The sequence below is a fragment of the Littorina saxatilis genome, linkage group LG16 (assembly GCF_037325665.1).
Source record: "Littorina saxatilis isolate snail1 linkage group LG16, US_GU_Lsax_2.0, whole genome shotgun sequence".
Taxonomy (NCBI): domain Eukaryota; kingdom Metazoa; phylum Mollusca; class Gastropoda; order Littorinimorpha; family Littorinidae; genus Littorina; species Littorina saxatilis.
This window is the reverse complement of record NC_090260.1, coordinates 51,979,010-52,005,286: the sequence shown is the minus strand read 5'-3', so window position 1 is coordinate 52,005,286 and position 26,277 is coordinate 51,979,010. Positions and strand designations below refer to the sequence as shown.

The 26,277-nt window shown below is 45.5% G+C and overlaps 2 protein-coding genes across 2 annotated transcripts in view; both read right to left on the bottom strand.

The window, feature by feature from the left end:
• Positions 1–26,277, bottom strand: part of LOC138951216 (uncharacterized) — a 214,233-nt gene that overhangs the window by 152,297 nt on the left and 35,659 nt on the right. The window lies entirely within an intron of this gene.
• LOC138950058 (uncharacterized) lies at positions 210–5,717 on the bottom strand. Its single transcript, XM_070321839.1, has 2 exons — positions 643–5,717; positions 210–290 (listed from the first exon to the last, which is right to left on the bottom strand). Exon 1 carries the CDS (start codon positions 5,715–5,717, stop codon positions 1,155–1,157), a length of 4,563 nt encoding a protein of 1,520 aa, XP_070177940.1. The 3' UTR covers positions 210–290; positions 643–1,154.

The window sequence follows — 26,277 nt, the reverse complement described above, 5'->3', positions numbered from 1 at the left end:
AGGCGCCTGGCATTGTCTTGTCCACAGGCGCCTGGCATTGTCTTGTCCACAGGCGCCTGCATTGTCTTGTCCACAGGCGCCTGGCATTGTCTTGTCCACAGGCGCCTGGCATTGTCTTGTCCACAGGCGCCTGTTCTGCCTTTATTCTCAACAGGATGAGAGTGCAGAGAGTGTCACCGAGCACATCATACACAACACGCCACCAATAATCTGGGTTAGATCATTTTATTTGCAGTGGTATGCGACGCCATCGTCATCTTGCATGTCATAGTGCTGTAATGAGGTGAAAACTGAAAAAAGAACAAACAAAGGGGGAACTAAATACTTGTTTTACACTTATTTCTATGTTTGAAATAACCCAAAATGAATAAACAACAATTCACATTCATTTAACACAATTTCCTGAACTATCAAGAAGAAATCGCTAAAAGAGCTATCCACTACGCCACCGCAAGTACAATAAACTGAAAGAGCCGGATACAGTGCCTGGTACATGGCGGAGACGTAAATCAAAATGAACAAATAACCACTTGCGAACAAAATCACCAATTTAGGTAATAACGCGCTAGAAACTGCTTACAAGACTAATGGAGCATTGAGAAAATATACTCTGCTTTATGATACAAGCAATTATAAACTAACCTTATGTGAACTGAGCAGGTTGCTGACAAAAACAAACAGAGATTTGGCCCTGTGAAGAGAGGCGGCCGTTTCACAGGAAGTGCGTCAAAAGTGTCTTGAAACCCCAAACAATCCACAAAAAAGTACAAAAAACCGTAAAAGTAAAAGTGAAAGTAGAAATAACTCCCGGAGACAGAACACTCCCCGTCTGATATTGGGTTACAATATCACTATATTAACTCACAACAAACGTTCGAAGCAAATTAAAAAATATCTTAGGCAAACGCGAAGCCAAGGTTAACGAGGGAAAGCAAAAAAAACTAACCTAGAACCTAAAGGAGCTAACATGAAAATATCATCAATGAGCTTTACACCGATACATGAATGTTGCTTATGAATCGTACACATTCATAGTTCACACCAGAGGGCATGACATAATAGGCTCATGGGTACGACCATAAACAGCCGGGTTTGCCAAGAGGCAATGCACAAACGAATGGTCCGTCATTATCCAGTTAGTGTCCTTTCACAGTCTACAAAGGCACAAGTTGTGTGATGGGTCTGACATAAGTCACAGGCTTCTTATCTTTCATCACCCGAATCTCAACAGAGCGAACCAAAGAGTCATCGCTGGGGAAAGTGCGCACAACTACGCCAATGGGCCAGTCATTCCTGTGGGTCCCTGGGTCCTGAAGAAGAACAAGACTGCCCTCCTCCACGTTCATTTGCACGTTTTGCCATTTCCTTCTCTGTTGCAATGATTGCAAATACTCTTCCTTCCAGCGTTTCCAGAACACGTTTGAGATATGTTGCACGTGCCTCCACTGACTCTTGTAGATGTCCTTGATGTCAACGGAGTCAAGAGGGACTTGATCTCGTTCACATTTCAGGTCCAGCAACATGGATGGGGTAAGGACAAAAGGGGAATCAGGGTCATGAGAGATGGGAGTGATTGGTCTGGCATTGACAATTGCACACACCTCAGCCATCAGGGTGCACAGAATTTCATGGGTCAGAGCTTTCCGCCTCTGATCTTGCAGCATTGAGTCAAGGATTCTCCGCACAGTTCCAATCATGCGTTCCCAAGAACCACCCATATGAGAAGCGTGGGGTGGATTAAACTTCCATGTGATTCGTGACTGTGTCAGGTGTTTGTTCACATCTTCAACAAACTCAGAGTTTATCCCAAGTTCGCCTGCAGCACCTACAAAGTTTGTTCCACGGTCTGACCGTAGCTCTGTCACCGGTCCTCGCAAGGCAATGAATCGTCTGAGGGCATTAACAAAGGATGAGCTGCTCATGTCTTCAATGACCTCGATGTGGATTGCCCGAATGGCCATGCACACGAAAACGACTGCCCACCGTTTTGCGCTTGCCAAACCTCCTCTAGTCTTTCTAGCTACGATGGACCACGGCCCAAAGACGTCCACACCAACATGAGAGAATGGACCGGATGGGGTGACTCTATCAGCAGGGAGCGAGGCCATGTGCTGATGAGCTGGCTTTCCTCGGAGACGTCGGCACTGAAAGCACTGGTGAATAACCGAGGCGACGAGACGTTTGGCTCCCACAATCCAGAAACCATTTGAGCGAAGTGCACCTTCGGTGAAATGACGTCCTTGATGCTTGACTTTCTTGTGGTAATGCTGAACAAGCAGGTTTGACACATGATGTTTCCTGGGTAGGATTACTGGGTGAGCACTCTGAAGCCCTACTGTGTCTTTTGCTCTATCCAGCCTCCCACCGACACGGAGCAGACCTTCCTCATCCAGGACAGGTGAGAGGGAAGCGACAGGGCTGGTTTTGGGCAGGGCAGAACCCTTGCGGAGACACTGAATCTCTGCAGCGAAGGTTTCATGTTGGACAGTCTTGATGATAAAGGTCTCTGTAGCTATCAAAGCAACATGGTGATGATAGCGAGAGCACTGGTGCCAGCCTTTGCAGCAGTCTGTGGGGGAATGGAAACTCTGGCACAAGTGTCGGAGCATGGTGAGTGAGCTAACCAGGGCGTTCCAGCTTGAGAACTTCTCGAAGCGGCTTGACAGAGGTGGGTGTACATCTTTGACCTCCGTTCTACGCACCACAGGCCTGACCTCACAATCTTCATCAGGAACGACCATGGGAAAGATGACTGCAGGGGCTGCAAGAGGCTTCTGATTCTCGAGGAAATCTGCTGGTCCTCGTAACCAAGTTTCTTCATTCCCATTGAAGTCTTCCAAGGCACATCTGGTAGCAGCGTCAGCAGGGTTGCTCTCTGAAGGCACGAAGTGCCACTGGCTTGGCTCTGACACACGCCGGATGCGTTCGACACGATTGCTCACGTATGTGTAAAAGCGTCTGGTCTCATTGTTTATGTAGCCAAGCACTACCTTACTGTCAGTGTAGAAGGAGACTTTCTTCAGATCCACAACTAGATGCTTGGAAATCAGCTGCCAGAGTTCTGTAGCGAGAACAGCACTGCAAAGTTCCAAGCGAGGTATGGTGTGTCCACTTTGAGGAGCCACCTTTGCCTTCCCCATAACGAAGCCAATGGGGGAGTTTTGACTATCTTTGGCCTTCACGTATGCTACAGACGCGATGGCCTTCTCTGAAGAGTCGCAGAACACATGGAACTCGACATCCGACTGGGTCAGTGACGCAGGTAGGTACATACGAGGGATATCGACTCCCTGGAGGGTCTCCAGAGAACGTTTCCACAGCTTCCATTTCTCCATCTGAGCTTCAGACAGAGGTTCGTCCCAAGCTCGACCATCAGGACAGAGTTCTCGTAGAATGATCTTCCCTGCAATGGTTGCCGGAGCCATGAACCCAAGAGGATCGTACAGCCTCCCCAATGTAGACAGGATGCCTCTCCGGGTGTCAGCAGTGTCTTCGAAGTCCAGGGCGACAGAAAGAGTGTCATTTTTCAGATTCCACGGGATACCAAGGCAGCTGTGTTGTGGAAGTTGTGAGGAGTCTGATAAATCCACAGACTTCAGTTCTGTGCAAAGGTCTTCAGCTGGAAAGGCTTTCAGCACTTCAATGTCATTTGAAGCAACCTTGTGAAGTCTGATCCTTCCTTTCTCCTTGAGTTCAGTCTGGGTGCGCTTTATCAGAGACACAACTCTTTCACTCTCTGGTAGCGATGTGACGCCGTCGTCGACGTAGAAGTCGGACCCGACGAAGTCTTTCACATCCTTGGCACTGGAGGCCACCGTTTTCCGGAGACCGTAACTGGCAACCGCTGGAGATGGACTGTTTCCAAACACGTGCACGCACATGCGGAATTCTGTCAGAGGCTTATGGAAGTCATTGTCCTCGTACCAAAAGAAACGTAGGTAGTCTCTGTGGTTTTCGTCTACAAAAAATTGATAAAACATCTGCTCGATGTCCACCGAAACTGCGCAGGAGTCGCGTCTGAACCTCAGTAGGATGCCAATGAGGTTGTTCGTCAAGTCTGGTCCTGAAAGGAGCATGCTGTTCAAGGAGTGACCTTCATAGACAGCAGACGAATCAAAGACGCCACGTATCTTGTCCGGCTTCTTCGGGTGGTAGACGCCAAAGAAGGGGAGATACCAACATCTACTGTCACCCTCAAGCGGTGGTGCTTTCTCTGCTGAGCCTGTTTTAAAGATTTTCTCCATGAACTCGAACATGTGTTCTCTCTTTGTGAGATCTTTCTTCATGGAAGCATGAAGCGTATTGGCACGATGAACTGCTTGTCGTCTGTTGTTGAACTTGATGGGTTCCGAGTTTCTGAAAGGCAGGGGAGCAGACCATCTGCCTTGATCATTCTTCCTAAAAGACGAGTCCATCACATCTAGGAACTTGCGATCTTCCACGGATGTGCCAGCAATCTCATCATCCTTTGTTCTCTCGAAGACTTTGGTGCCGAGCTGGTCGGCTTCCGCGATTTTGAGGTTGTTCTGGCATGGCTCGAACAGTGATTCTCTTGATCCATGCGAAACGTGGGTTTTGATGACCCTGACTGAGGATGGCTTGTGGATACCATCTAAGCACACATCGCCCACTATGACCCAGCCAAGGGGTAGGCGCTGGGCAAAAGGGGACATTGGTGGACCTGTCACCTGGTCCAAGACATGATGGGCCTCTGGTAAGTCACGTCCTATGAGCAGACTTATAGGCACATCACTGCGAAGAGGAGGAATCTGACCGACAATTGAATGAAGGTGGGAATGGCATTTAGCCACATCATCTGTGGGGATTTCAGACCTATTGTCCGGAATATTGTCGCACTCAATGACCGTAGGTAACTTCAAAGTGGTCTGTCCGTCGAGGGATTGCACCGTCAGGTTTTGTCCACGTCGCCCGGTCATGGGGTATGTACCAGAACAGCTTGTGAGTGTGTACGAATACTCTTCAGGGTCTACACCCAGACGATCCAAGAGAGCAGGAGAAGCCAGAGAACGGTTACTCTGGTCATCAATTACAGCGTAGACTGTGGTAGGCCTAGTAGATGCCTCAGCTGAGTAAATCCTTACTTGCACTATTTTGCCGCAGGAGCGATTGGCGTTGATACTATCGCAGAGGGTTGTGCATTTGTTTTCTACATTATTATCTCGTCGACCCTCCCCGCCATGATCTGATGGCGCTTGTGACTCCCTTCGCTCCCCACGGTGCATGGCAGTACAATGATCAGGCTTGTTGCATTTTTCGCAGCTCACGGTGGCAGGACATTTCTTGGCAATATGTTTCGTAGAAGAAAGGCACTTGTAACAGATCTTCTTCTCTTTCAGAAGCGCAACGCGATCGTTCCACGATTTTGCTTTGAAAGCGTTGCAGGTCGCCAAGGTGTGCTGAGATTTGTGAATGGGACACTTATCTGGTGGCTCGTGGGGCTTGTCTTCGGGCTTGTTCTCGTTCTGGTCAATGTCCGTTTTCCTGGCGAATGCTTGCTGATTCCTTGGGTTCCTTTGTTCGTGCGGCTTGACTGGCTCAGACTGAAAGTTGAACGCAGGATCGTTCAGAATTTTGCTTTGCGTACGCACGAAATCCACCAAGTAGGAGAATGGTGGGAATGGCACACTGTGTACTGTCTTGTACTTGAAGGCTTGAGTAATCCACCTTTGCTGGATGCCGCGTGGAAGTTTGTTCATGACCGCATTCACTCCTGTAGACGAGTTGTAAATCGCAAAGAGGGGAGATAGTCTGGGTTCTCAAGAGCGCTTTGTATTTCGTCTAGCAGGTCGCACAGCTCGTAAAGCTTCTTCCCGTCTTTGTACGTGAGTTGTGGAAATTGCTGCAACCTTGCTTTCAAGCACGCCTCTACAATTTCTGGAGATCCATATCTCTCCTCTAGCCGCTCCCAAAGAGTCCGAAGCCCTCGCTCGGGGTTGGCAGCGTTGGATGCTCGAAGGCTTAAGGCATACCTGCTGGTTTCTGGCCCAAGGTACTTGACCAGAAGGTCTAGCTCCTCTTGTGGAGTCGCATCCAGGTCTAGCATGATCGCTCGGAAACTGTTTTGCCACACTGCAAAGGACTCGGGTTTTTCATTGAAGGGGGTGAGTCGCGATAGCATCAGTTCTTTCTTCAGCAGGAATCTGGAGAGGTCACTTGCATCAGCTGATGTCTTCAATGCGGCATGGTGGTTTAAATGCGGGTCGAACGCTTTGGCTTGAGCTGAGAAGTTGAAACGCGGGTGAACGGAAGTGGTATCAGGCTGACGTTTCTCATCAGGTTTATTATCTGTGTCATTCTGACGTGTTTCCCAAGTGTGGAGATTCTGTACGTACTCTTGAGTTCTCTTCAGCTTGGAGTTTGGCGAGATGCTTCTGCGTGACCTGGCGGCACTATTTTCCTCTGCAGCCTCCAGAAAGTTGGCTTCAGCGTCAGTTGCTGCAGCTTCTTTTTCATCAGAGAGAACTCTCAGTTCAGCCTCACATTCCTGTTTCAAACGTTCATTCCTTGCTTGTGCGATCTTGTTCTCTTCTTCAAGAAGGGCCTTCTTCTTTTGGAGTTCCAGCTCCTTCTGGGCAAACAACAATTTTGCTCTAGCCGCTTCGGCCTTAGCACGCCTGCGGGTAGCCGAGCTAGTAGAGGAAGATGCAGTTTTCCTGCTGCTAGCCACTGACTGTGCATGATCATTCAAAACATTCAAAACGGTTTGACATCGAGATACACGCAAATGGTACATCGACAAAAAATGCTGTTGGTCGTCTACACTTTCTTCACTACGAAACCTGGACAAAAACTCAAGATAGTTTTGTGACTCACATTCATACTTTCTAAGAGCATCATACAAGTGTTCTTTATTGACAACCTGTGAATCTAACAATTCATCAATCTTATCACGGGGGTGGTTAACTTTTTGTAGCAAGGCGTCTCTAGTTTCTACGTATTGTTCTTTGCCTTTCTCTGTAAGGGATCTGATGCGTACAGTTTCTTGATCTTTGTCACCATCAGCTTCTTTTACTTCTTGGATGATAGGCTTTCCACCAGTATTAGACAATACTTCCTTTGGTTGCTTGGCCAACCCAGCGTCAGGCAGTTCTTTGTCCTGTTGCTTGACCGACAGTTGAGACTTCTCTGTGACTGACATGGTGAGTAGTCCTTACAAGTTGGGGCAACTGTAGTTGACTGCTCCACCCTCAGAATGTCTGCGTGGGGGCGTCTACGTAGTAGTCGTCTCGGATCCACGATGCCCTCATCAGCCGGATGGCTCAGTTGCATAAGTTTTCACTGTTCTGCCTTTATTCTCAACAGGATGAGAGTGCAGAGAGTGTCACCGAGCACATCATACACAACACGCCACCAATAATCTGGGTTAGATCATTTTATTTGCAGTGGTATGCGACGCCATCGTCATCTTGCATGTCATAGTGCTGTAATGAGGTGAAAACTGAAAAAGGAACAAACAAAGGGGGAACTAAATACTTGTTTTACACTTATTTCTATGTTTGAAATAACCCAAAATGAATAAACAACAATTCACATTCATTTAACACAATTTCCTGAACTATCAAGAAGAAATCGCTAAAAGAGCTATCCACTACGCCACCGCAAGTACAATAAACTGAAAGAGCCGGATACAGTGCCTGGTACATGGCGGAGACGTAAATCAAAATGAACAAATAACCACTTGCGAACAAAATCACCAATTTAGGTAATAACGCGCTAGAAACTGCTTACAAGACTAATGGAGCATTGAGAAAATATACTCTGCTTTATGATACAAGCAATTATAAACTAACCTTATGTGAACTGAGCAGGTTGCTGACAAAAACAAACAGAGATTTGGCCCTGTGAAGAGAGGCGGCCGTTTCACAGGAAGTGCGTCAAAAGTGTCTTGAAACCCCAAACAATCCACAAAAAAGTACAAAAAACCGTAAAAGTAAAAGTGAAAGTAGAAATAACTCCCGGAGACAGAACAATTGTCTTGTCCACAGGCGCCTGGCATTGTCTTGTCCACAGGCGCCTGGCATTGTCTTGTCCACAGGCGCCTGGCATTGACTTCATAACGTTCATACACGTATACACCGTCCAAAGCTACTTGGAAGTCTGTTAGTCTCGGCGAGAAGGAGAATTCTTTCCATGTTGGGTAGTTTACGTTGATTGTACAAGATGGTATGCTGGGTCCATTTTGACTTGACGCACACAGCATTGGCCTCAGAGCGTGTTCACGGGAAATGTTAATTACTTTTTGGCGGGATATGACAAACCCGGCGCATGAAGCCGTTTCGTTTGGCTGGCAACACTAAAGGCATGTGACGGCATCTGTCAGTTAGTTAGTTAGTTGTTGCTTTATGGGTCCAGCGGACCATATAGGCCAAATCCGGACCCCGACGGCATCTGTCAGATAGTTGTGAAAAGCGTGTGACTTTTTACATCATAACCTGCGACAAAAAGACGAATCGTTGCTTCAGCAATGCTGGACACCTGCACTGCCCCTGTAAAGGTGGTCGTCTACATTTTTGCTTTTTTTTCAATAATCTTATGGTTAGATTTCGCTAACAAGTTATGTCAAATGATGAATGAACCATGGGGAAAAAAATGTATAGAAAAAAAATATATGTAAAAAAGGATTTTATTTTGGGGTAGCGTGACTCACGCTTCAAATATTTTGTTTTTTGTTTGCTGAGAACATGTGCTTTGCCTAAACATACTGACCAATCAAATTCATGTCAGTATGCTTATAGCCACGCCCAAACAAGTGCAGCAACAGTTTGACACTGGAGCGCTGTTCACGGTTTTTTTAAACGCACGAAATGCACGGGGTTTGAGATGAGTTTTGCGCTTGGCATTTTCCAAATAAGGACTATGAGTACTACGCTGGAATACTACAATGCATTTTCAAACGGCTACACTGGCTTCATTTTTCCAGATGGAAAGGGGGTGTATTGTTGATATTTGTAGATAATAAACTCTGCATTTTAATGGTCAAATGGCGATTTCGGTATAAATATGTAGACAAGGACCTTTAACATCTCCACACCTTGCTGTGCTGTTGCAGGCTTTGACGCATTCGAGCGTACGCGCCACAAACACTATGACAACAAGAAATTCCTCCGAGGTAGGAAAAACACCCCCGTCAAAGGGAAATAACCTTCTCAGTTGGTGGCAGTGACTGAGTGAGAATGGTTATTTCCCTTTGACCATGAAGATGTCCCTGTATAAGTCCTTGTATAATTTTAATCCACCAATAACTCCCTAACCGTGTGTTTGACTGGTCCCAATTTTTGTAAGGACCGTCTCAGGAATGTATAGAACCTGTTTACCAAGTTTGGTGACGATCGGTCCGTTCATTCTTGAGATCTATATGCTAACACAAACACACAAACAAACAAACAAACAAACAAACAAACAAACAAACAAACACATCGACCGAAACCTATACACACCCCTATACCGGGGGTGTAATAATTGTGTGAGCCTGTGTTGTGCCGCACACAGGGCTCAGTGACACAGGCACACATGACACAGACACACAGACACACATGACACAGACACACATGACACAGACACACATGACACAGACACACATGACACAGACACACATGACACAGACACGCATGACACAAACACAGATGACACAGACACAGACATATGACACAGACACACATGACACAGACACAGACACACATGACACAGACACACATGACACAGACACACACGACACAGACACACATGACACAGACACACATGACACAGGCACACGTGACACAGGCACACATGACACAGACACAGACATACATGACACAGACACACATGACAGACACAGACACACATGACACAGACACACATGACACAGACACACATGACACAGACACACATGACACAGACACACATGACACAGACACACATGACACAGGCACACATGACACAGACACACATGACACAGACACACATGACACAGACACACATGACACAGACACACATGACACAGACACACATGACACAGACACACATGACACAGACACACATGACACAGACACACATGACACAGACACACATGACACAGACACAGACACACATGACACAGACACACATGACACAGACACACATGACACAGACACACATGACACAGACACACATGACACAGACACACATGACACAGACACACATGACACAGACACACATGACACAGACACAGACACACATGACACAGACACACATGACACAGACACACATGACACAGACACAGACACACATGACACAGACACACATGACACAGACACACATGACACAGACACACATGACACAGACACACATGACACAGACACACATGACACAGACACACATGACACAGACACACATGACACAGACACACATGACACAGACACACATGACACAGACACACATGACACAGACACACATGACACAGACACACATGACACAGACACACATGACACACACGACACAGACACACATGACACAGACACACATGACACAGACACACAGACACACATGACACAGACACACATGACACAGACATACATGACACAGACACACATGACACAGACACACATGACACAGACACACATGACACAGACACACATGACACAGACATACATGACACAGACACACATGACACAGACACACATGACACAGACACACATGACACAGACACACATGACACAGACATACATGACACAGACACAGACACACATGACAGAGACACACATGACAGAGACATACATGACACAGACATACATGACACAGACACACATGACACAGACACAGATGACACAGACACACACAGATGACACAGACACACACAGATGACACAGAAACACACAGATGACACAGACACACACAGATGACACAGACACACACAGATGACACAGACACACACAGATGACACAGAAACACACAGATGACACAGACACACATGACACAGACACACAAGACACAGACACACATGACACAGGCACACGTGACACAGACATACATGACACAGACACACGTACACATGACACAGGCACACATGACACAGACACAGACAGATGACACAGACACACACAGATGACACAGACACACACAGATGACACAGACACACACAGATGACACAGACACACACAGATGACATAGAGACACACAGATGACACAGACACACACAGATGACACAGACACACATGACACAGACACACATGACACAGACATACATGACACAGACACACATGACACAGACACGCATGACACAGACATACATGACACAGACACACATGACACAGACACACATGACACAGACATACATGACACAGACACACATGACACAGACACACATGGCACAGACACACATGTCACAGATACACATGACACAGACACACATGACACAGACACACATGACACAGACACACATGACACAGACACACATGACACAGACACACATGACACAGACACACATGACACAGACACACATGACACAGACACACATGACACAGACACGCATGACACAGACACACATGACACAGACACAGATGACACAGACACACATGACACAGACACACATGACACAGACACACATGACACAGACACACATGACAGACACACATGACACAGACACGCATGACACAGACACACATGACACAGACACACATGACACAGACACACATGACACAGACACACATGACACAGACACACATGACACAGACACACGTGACACAGACACACATGACACAGACACACATGACACAGACACACATGACACAGACACACATGACACAGACACACATGACACAGACATGACACAGACATGACACAGACACACATGACACAGACACAGATACACATGACACAGACACACAGACACAGACACACAGACACAGACATACATGACACAGACACACATGACACAGACACAGACACACATGACACAGACACACATGACACAGACACACATGACATAGACATACATGACACAGACACACATGACACAGACACACAGACACAGACACACATGACACAGACACACATGACACAGACACACATGACACAGACACACATGACACAGACACACATGACACAGACAGACATGACACAGACACACATGACACAGACAGACATGACACAGACACACATGACACAGACACACATGACACAGACACACATGACACAGACAAACATTACACAGACATACATGACACACATGACACAGACATACATGACATAGACATACATGACACAGACACACATGACACAGACACACAGACACACATGACACAGACACACATGACACAGACACAGATACACATGACACAGACATACATGACATAGACATACATGACACAGACACACATGACACAGACAGACATGACACAGACAGACATGACACAGACACACATGACACAGACACACATGACACAGACACACATGACACAGACATACATGACACAGACATACATGACACACATGACACAGACATACATGACATAGACATACATGACACAGACACACATGACACAGACACACAGACACAGACACACATGACACAGACATACATGACACAGACACACATGACACAGACACATATGGCACAGACACATATGACACAGACACACATGACACAGACACACATGACACAGACACACATGACACAGACACACATGACACAGACACACATGACACAGACACACATGACACAGACACACATGACACAGACACACATGACACAGACACATATGACACAGACACATATGACACAGACACATATGACACAGACACACATGACACAGACACACATGACACAGGCACATATGACACAGACACACATGACACAGACATACATGACACAGACACACATGACACAGACATACATGACACAGACACACATGACACAGACAACATGACACAGACATACATGACACAGGCACATATGACACAGACATACATGACACAGACACACATGACACAGACACACATGACACAGACATACATGACACAGACACACATGACACAGACACACATGACACAGACACACATGACACAGACATACATGACACAGACACACATGACACAGACACACATGACACAGACACACATGACACAGACATACATGACAGACATACATGACACAGACACACATGACACAGACACACATGACACAGACATACATGACACAGACACACATGACACAGACACAGACACACATGACACAGACACACGTGACATAGACATACATGACACAGACACACATGACACAGACACACATGACACAGACATACATGACACAGACACACATGACACAGACACACATGACACAGACACACATGACACAGACACACATGACACAGACACACATGACACAGACACACATGACACAGACACACATGACACAGACACACATGACACAGACACACATGACACAGACATACATGACACAGACACACATGACACAGACAGACATGACACAGACACACATGACACAGACACACATGACACAGACACACGTGACACAGACATACATGACACAGACACACATGACACAGACACACATGACACAGACATACATGACACAGACACACATGACACAGACACACAGACACAGACACACATGACACAGACACACATGACACAGACACACATGACACAGACACAGACACAGACACACATGACACAGACATACATGACACAGACACACATGGCACAGGCACACGTGACACAGACACACATGACACATACACACATGACACAGACACACATGACACAGGCACACATGACACAGACACACATGACGCAGACACATATGACACAGACACACATGACACAGACACACATGACACAGACACACATGACACAGACACACATGACACAGACACATATGACACAGACACACATGACACAGACATACATGACACAGACACACATGACACAGACACACATGACACAGACACACATGACACAGACATACATGACACAGACACACATGACACAGACACACATGACACAGACACACATGACACAGACATACATGACACAGACATACATGACACAGACACACATGACACAGACACACATGACACAGACACACATGACACAGACACACAGACACAGACACACATGACACAGACACTCATGACACAGACACACATGACACAGACACACATGACACAGACATACATGACACAGACATACATGACACAGACATACATGACACAGACATACATGACACAGACACACATGACACAGACACACATGACACAGACACACATGACACAGACATACATGACACAGACACACATGACACAGACACACATGACACAGACACACATGACACAGACACACATGACACAGACATACATGACACAGACATACATGACACAGACACACATGACACAGACACACATGACACAGACACACATGACACAGACACACATGACACAGACACACATGACACAGACACACATGACACAGACACACAGACACACATGACACACATGACACAGACACACATGACACAGACATACATGACACAGACACACATGACACAGACACACATGACACAGACACACATGACACATACACACATGACACAGACACACATGACACAGACACACAGACACAGACACACAGACACAGACACACATGACACAGACACACATGACACAGACACACATGACACAGACACACATGACACAGACACACATGACACAGACATACATGACACAGACACACATGACACAGACACACATGACACAGACACACGTGACACAGACATACATGACACAGACACACATGACACAGACACACATGACACAGACATACATAACACAGACACACATGACACAGACACACAGACACAGACACACATGACACAGACACACATGACACAGACACACATGACACAGGCACACATGACACAGACACACATGACACAGACACACATGACACAGACACACATGACACAGACACACATGACACAGACACACATGACACAGACATACATGACACAGACACACATGACACAGACACACATGACACAGACACACATGACACAGACACACATGACACAGACACACATGACACAGACACACATGACACATGACACAGACACACATGACACAGACACACATGACACAGACATACATGACACAGACATACATGACACAGACATACATGACACAGACACACATGACACAGACACACATGACACAGACATACATGACACAGACACACATGACACAGACACACATGACACAGACACACATGACACAGACATACATGACACAGACACACATGACACAGACATACATGACACAGACACAGACACACATGACAGAGACACACGTGACACAGACACACATGACACATACACACATGACACAGGCACACGTGACAGACACACATGACACAGACACACATGACACAGACATACATGACACAGACATACATGACACAGACATACATGACACAGACACACATGACACAGACATACATGACACAGACACACATGACACAGACACACATGACACAGACACACATGACACAGACACACATGACACAGACATACATGACACAGACACACATGACACAGACACACAGACACAGACACAGACACACATGACACAGACACACAGACACAGACATACATGACACAGACACACATGACACAGACACACAGACACAGACACACATGACACAGACACACATGACACAGACACACATGACACAGACACACACGACACAGACACACATGACACAGACATACATGACACAGACATACATGACACAGACACACAGACACAGACACACATGACACAGACACACATGACACAGACATACATGACACAGACATACATGACACAGACACACAGACACAGACATACATGACACAGACACACATGACACAGACACAGATACACATGACACACACACACACAGACACAGACACACATGACACAGACACACATGACACAGACATACATGACACAGACATACATGACACAGACACACAGACACAGACATACATGACACAGACATACATGACACAGACACACATGACACAGACACACAGACACAGACATACATGACACAGACACACATGACACAGACACAGATACACATGACACAGACACACATGACACAGACACACATGACACAGACACACATGACACAGACACACATGACACAGACACACATGACACAGACATACATGACACAGACACACATGACACAGACACACATGACACAGACACACATGACACAGACACACATGACACAGACACACATGACACAGACACACATGACACAGACACACATGACACAGACACACATGACACAGACACACATGACACAGACATACATGACACAGACATACATGACACAGACATACATGACACAGACACACATGACACAGACACACATGACACAGACATACATGACACAGACACACATGACACAGACACACATGACACAGACACACATGACACAGACATACATGACACAGACACACATGACATAGACATACAGACACAGACACAGACATACATGACACAGACACACATGACACAGACACACATGACACAGACACACATGACACAGACACACATGACACAGACACACATGACACAGACACACATGACACAGACATACATGAAACAGACATACATGGCACAGACACACATGACACAGACATACATGACACAGACATACATGACACAGACACACATGACACAGACACACATGACACAGACACACATGACACAGACACACATGACACAGACATACATGACACAGACACACATGACATAGACATACAGACACAGACACAGACACACATGACACAGACACACAGACACAGACATACATGACACAGACACAGATACACATGACACAGACACACATGACACAGACATACATGACACAGACATACATGACACAGACATACATGACACAGACACACATGACACAGACACACATGACACAGACACACATGACACAGACATACATGACACAGACACACATGACACAGACACACATGACACATACATACATGACACAGACACACATGACACAGACATACAGACACAGACACAGACATACATGACACAGACACACACGACACAGACACACATGACACAGACACACATGACACAGACACACATGACACAGACACACATGACACAGACACACATGACACAGACACACATGACACAGACATACATGACACAGACATACATGACACAGACACACATGACACAGACACACATGACACAGACATACATGACACAGACACACATGACACAGACACACATGACACAGACACACATGACACAGACACACATGACACAGACATACATGACACAGACACACATGACATAGACATACAGACACAGACACAGACACAGATGACACAGACACACAGACACACACAGATGACACAGACACAGACAGATGACACAGACACACACAGATGACATAGAGACACACAGATGACACAGACACACACAGATGACACAGACACAGACAGATGACACAGACACACATGACACAGACATACATGACACAGACACACAGACACAGACACACATGACACAGACACACATGACACAGACATACATGACACAGACATACATGACACAGACACACAGACACAGACACAGACACAGACATACATGACACAGACACACAGACACAGACACAGACATACATGACACAGACACACATGACACAGACACAGACATACATGACACAGACATACATGACACAGACACAGACACAGACACACATGACACAGACATACATGACACAGACATACATGACACAGACACACAGACACAGACACATATGACACAGACACACATGACACAGACACACATGACACAGACACACATGACACAGACACAGATACACATGACACAGACACACATGACACAGACACACATGACACAGACACACATGACACAGACACACATGACACAGACACACATGACACAGACATACATGACACAGACACAGACATACATGACACAGACATACATGACACAGACACACATGACACAGACACAGACACACATGACACAGACACACATGACACAGACACACATGACACAGACATACATGACACAGACACACATGACACAGACACACAGACACAGACATACATGACACAGACACACATGACACAGACACAGACACACATGACACAGACACACATGACACAGACACACATGACACAGACATACATGACACAGACACACATGACACAGACACACAGACACAGACATACATGACACAGACACACATGACACAGACACAGATACACATGACACACACACACAGACACAGACACACATGACACAGACACACAGACACAGACACACATGACACAGACACACATGACACAGACACAGATACACATGACACAGACACACATGACACAGACATACATGACACAGACACACATGTCACAGACACACATGACACAGACATACATGACACAGGCACATATGACACAGACATACATGACACAGACACACATGACACAGACACACATGACACAGACATACATGACACAGACACACATGACACAGACACACATGACACAGACACACATGACACAGACATACATGACACAGACACACATGACACAGACACACATGAAACAGACACACATGACACAGACACACATGACACAGACACACATGACACAGACACACATGACACAGACACACATGACACAGACACACATGACACAGACACACATGACACAGACACACATGACACAGACACACATGACACAGACACAGATACACATGACACAGACACACATGACACAGACATACATGACACAGACACACATGACACAGACACACATGACACAGACATACATGACACAGACATACATGACACAGACATACATGTCACAGACACACATGACACAGACATACATGACACAGACATACATGACACAGACATACATGACACAGACACACATGACACAGACACACATGACACAGACACACATGACACAGACACACATGACACAGACATACATGACACAGACATACATGACACAGACATACATGACACACATGACACAGACATACATGACATAGACACAGACATACATGACACAGACACACATGACACAGACACACATGACACAGACACACATGACACAGACACACATGACACAGACACACATGACACAGACACACATGACACAGACACACATGACACAGACATACATGACACAGACATACATGACACAGACACACATGACACAGACACACATGACACAGACATACATGACACAGACACACATGACACAGACACACATGACACAGACACACATGACACAGACACACATGACACAGACATACATGACACAGACACACATGACACAGACATACAGACACAGACACAGACACACATGACACAGACACACAGACACAGACATACATGACACAGACACAGATACACATGACACAGACACACAGACACAGACACACATGACACAGACACACATGACACAGACACACATGACACAGACACAGACACACATGACACAGACACACATGACACAGACATACATGACACAGACACACAGACACAGACACACATGACACAGACACACATGACACAGACATACATGACACAGACATACATGACACAGACACACAGACACAGACACAGACACAGACATACATGACACAGACACACAGACACAGACACAGACATACATGACACAGACACACATGACACAGACACAGACATACATGACACAGACATACATGACACAGACACAGACACAGACACACATGACACAGACATACATGACACAGACATACATGACACAGACACACAGACACAGACACATATGACACAGACACACATGACACAGACACACATGACACAGACACACATGACACAGACACAGATACACATGACACAGACACACATGACACAGACACACATGACACAGACACACATGACACAGACACACATGACACAGACACACATGACACAGACATACATGACACAGACACAGACATACATGACACAGACATACATGACACAGACACACATGACACAGACACAGACATACATGACACAGACACACATGACACAGACACACATGACACAGACATACATGACACAGACACACATGACACAGACACACAGACACAGACATACATGACACAGACACACATGACACAGACACAGACACACATGACACAGACACACATGACACAGACACACATGACACAGACATACATGACACAGACACACATGACACAGACACACAGACACAGACATACATGACACAGACACACATGACACAGACACAGATACACATGACACACACACACAGACACAGACACACATGACACAGACACACAGACACAGACACACATGACACAGACACACATGACACAGACACAGATACACATGACACAGACACACATGACACAGACATACATGACACAGACACACATGTCACAGACACACATGACACAGACATACATGACACAGGCACATATGACACAGACATACATGACACAGACACACATGACACAGACACACATGACACAGACATACATGACACAGACACACATGACACAGACACACATGACACAGACACACATGACACAGACATACATGACACAGACACACATGACACAGACACACATGAAACAGACACACATGACACAGACACACATGACACAGACACACATGACACAGACACACATGACACAGACACACATGACACAGACACACATGACACAGACACACATGACACAGACACACATGACACAGACACACATGACACAGACACAGATACACATGACACAGACACACATGACACAGACATACATGACACAGACACACATGACACAGACACACATGACACAGACATACATGACACAGACATACATGACACAGACATACATGTCACAGACACACATGACACAGACATACATGACACAGACATACATGACACAGACATACATGACACAGACACACATGACACAGACACACATGACACAGACACACATGACACAGACACACACGACACAGGCACATATGACACAGACATACATGACACAGACACACATGACACAGACACACATGACACAGACACACATGACACAGACACATATGACACAGACACATATGGCACAGACACATATGACACAGACACACATGACACAGACACACATGACACAGACATACATGACACAGACATACATGACACAGACATACATGACACAGACACACATGACACAGACACACATGACACAGACACACATGACACAGGCACACATGACACAGACACACATGACACAGACACACATGACACAGACACACATGACACAGACACACATGACACAGACACACATGACACAGACACACATGACACAGACACACATGACACAGGCACATATGACACAGACACACATGACACAGGCACATATGACACAGACACACATGACACAGACACACATGACACAGACACATATGGCACAGACACATATGACACAGACACACATGACACAGACACACATGACACAGACACACATGACACAGACATACATGACACAGACACACATGACACAGACACACATGACACATGACACAGACACACATGACACAGACACACATGACACAGACATACATGACACATGACACAGACACACATGTCACAGACACACATGACACAGACACACATGACACAGACACACATGACACAGACACACATGACACAGGCACATATGACACAGACACACATGACACAGGCACATATGACACAGACACACATGACACAGACACACATGACACAGACACACATGACACAGGCACACATGACACAGACACACATGACACAGACACACATGACACAGACATACATGACACAGACACACATGACACAGACACACATGACACATGACACAGACACACATGACACAGACACACATGACACAGACATACAGACACAGACACAGGCACACATGACACAGACACACATGACACAGACACAGACACACATGACACAGACACACATGACACAGACACAGACACACATGACACAGACACACAGACACAGACATACATGACACAGACACAGATACACATGACACAGACACACAGACACAGATACACATGGCACAGACACACATGACACAGACACACATGACACAGACACACATGACACAGACACACATGACACAGACACAGACACACATGACACAGACACACATGACACAGACACAGACACACATGACACAGACACACATGACACAGACATACATGACACAGACATACATGACACAGACACACAGACACAGACACACATGACACAGACACACATGACACAGACATACATGACACAGACACACATGACACAGACACACAGACACACATGACACAGACACACATGACACAGACACACATGACACAGACACACATGACACAGACATACATGACACAGACACACATGACACAGACACACATGACACAGACACACATGACACAGACACACATGACACAGACACACATGACACAGACATACATGACACAGACACACATGACACAGACACACATGACACAGACACACATGACACAGACACACATGACACAGACACACATGACACAGACATACATGACACAGACACACATGACACAGACATACATGACACAGACATACATGACACAGACACACATGACACAGACACACATGACACAGACACACATGACACAGACATACATGACACAGACACACATGACACAGACACACATGACACAGACACACATGACACAGGCACATATGACACAGACACACATGACACAGACACACATGACACAGACACACATGACACAGACATACATGACACAGACACACAGACACAGACACAGACACACATGACACAGACACACATGACACAGACATACATGACACAGACACACAGACACAGACACAGACACACATGACACAGACATACATGACACAGACATACATGACACAGACACACAGACACAGACACAGACACACATGACACAGACACACATGACACAGACACACATGACACAGACACACATGACACAGACACACATGACACAGACACACATGACACAGACACAGACATACATGACACAGACATACATGACACAGACACACATGACACAGACACAGACACACATGACACAGACACACATGACACAGACACACATGACACAGACATACATGACACAGACACACATGACACAGACACAGACACAGACATACATGACACAGACACACATGACACAGACACAGACACACATGACACAGACACACATGACACAGACACACATGACACAGACATACATGACACAGACACACATGACACAGACACACAGACACGGACATACATGACACAGACACACATGACACAGACACAGACACACATGACACAGACACACATGACACAGACACACATGACACAGACATACATGACACAGACACACATGACACAGACACACATGACATAGACACACATGACACAGACATACATGACACAGACACACATGACACAGACATACATGACACAGGCACATATGACACAGACATACATGACACAGACACACATGACACAGACACACATGACACAGACATACATAACACAGACACACGTGACATAGACATACATGACACAGACACACGTGACATAGACATACATGACACAGACACACATGACACAGACACACATGACACAGACATACATGACACAGACACACATGGCACAGGCACACATGACACAGGCACATATGACACAGACATACATGACACAGACACACATGACACAGACACACATGACACAGACACACATGACACAGGCACACATGACACAGACACACATGACACAGACATACATGACACAGACACACATGACACAGACACACATGACACAGACACACATGACACAGACACACATGACACGGACATACATGACACAGACACACATGACACAGACACACATGACACAGACACACATGACACAGACACACATGACACAGACACACATGACACAGACACACATGACACAGACATACATGACACAGACATACATGACACAGACACACATGACACAGACACACATGACACAGACATACATGACACAGACATACATGACACAGACACACATGACACAGACACACAGACACAGACATACATGACACAGACACACATGACACAGACACAGACACACATGACACAGACACACATGACACAGACACACATGACACAGACATACATGACACAGACACACATGACACAGACACACATGACATAGACACACATGACACAGACATACATGACACAGACACACATGTCACAGACACACATGACACAGACATACATGACACAGGCACATATGACACAGACATACATGACACAGACACACATGACACAGACACACATGACACAGACATACATGACACAGACACACATGACACAGACACACATGACACAGACACACGTGACATAGACATACATGACACAGACACACATGACACAGACACACATGACACAGACATACATGACACAGACACACATGACACAGACACACATGACACAGGCACATATGACACAGACATACATGACACAGACACACATGACACAGACACACATGACACAGACACACATGACACAGGCACATATGACACAGACACACATGACACAGACACACATGACACAGACACACATGGCACAGACACACATGACACAGACACACATGACACAGACACACATGACACAGACACACATGACACAGACATACATGACACAGACACACATGACACAGACACACATGACACAGACACACATGACACAGACACACATGACACAGACACACATGACACAGACACACATGACACAGACACACATGACACAGACATACATTACACAGACATACATGACACAGACACACATGACACAGACACACATGACACAGACACACATGACACAGACATACATGACACAGACACACATGACACAGACACACATGACACAGACACACATGACACAGACATACATGACACAGACACACATGACATAGACATACATGACACAGACATACATGACACAGACACACATGACACAGACACACATGACAGACACAGACACACATGACAGACACAGACACACATGACAGACACACATGACACAGACACACATGACACAGACACACATGACACAGACACACATGACACAGACACACATGACACAGACACACATGACAGACACACATGACCCTTGAAACTGACAGATGCATGGAAACATACTCGGACACCAGACAACTTGAACACCAAGAAGTTCAACAAGTCGCGTAAGGCGAAATTACTACATTTTATTAAGTCAAGCTGTGGAACTCACAGAATGAAACTGAACGTAGTCCGCCGCTAGTGCAAAAGGCAGTGAAAGTGACGAGCCTGTTTGGCGCAGTAGCGGTTGCGCTGTGCTTCATAGCATGCTTTACTGTACCTCTCTTCGTTTTAACTTTATGAGCGTGTTTTTAATCCAAACATATCATATCTATATGTTTTTGGAATCAGGAACCGACAAGGAATAAGATGAAATAGTTTTTAAAACGATTTCGGAAATTTAATTTTGATAATAGTTTTTACATTTTTAATTTTCAGAGATTGTTTTTAATCCAAATATAACAAATTTATATGTTTTTGGAATCAGAAAATGATGAAGAATAAGATGAATATAAATTTGGATCCTTTTATAAAAAAAATGTTTTTTTTACAATTTTTAGATTTTTAATGACCAAAGTCATTAATTAACTTTTAAGCCACCAAACTGAAATGCAATACCAAAGTCCGGCCTTCGTCGAAGATTGCTTGGCCAAAATTTCAATCAATTTGATTGAAAAATGAGGGTGTGACAGTGCCGCCTCAACTTTTACAAAAAGCCGGATATGACGTCATCAAAGACATTTATCGAAAACAAGAAAAAACAAGAAGAGCAAACGCTCGATCGAGTCACTTTCGCAGTTCTGAATATTATATGAGGCATCAGATGGAGAGAAAGGGAGAATGTACGTTCTGGCTCACCGATTCCGACAGACCCTAAATATTAACGCAAAATAGGCTTCTGGACTAAACTTTTACTAAAATGAAACATGCGACAAAATCAGAAAAATACTGCATAAATCCATACACAAAAAAAATACAGTAAAGTAAGGTTGTTTTGAACCAATGCCGGGTCTGTCGGAATCAGTAACCCAGAACGTA

Excerpts from the sequence above, each read along its gene's own strand:
- LOC138950058 (XM_070321839.1), bottom strand. The coding sequence starts at position 5,717 with ATGAACAAACTTCCACGCGGCATCCAGCAAAGGTGGATTACTCAAGCC.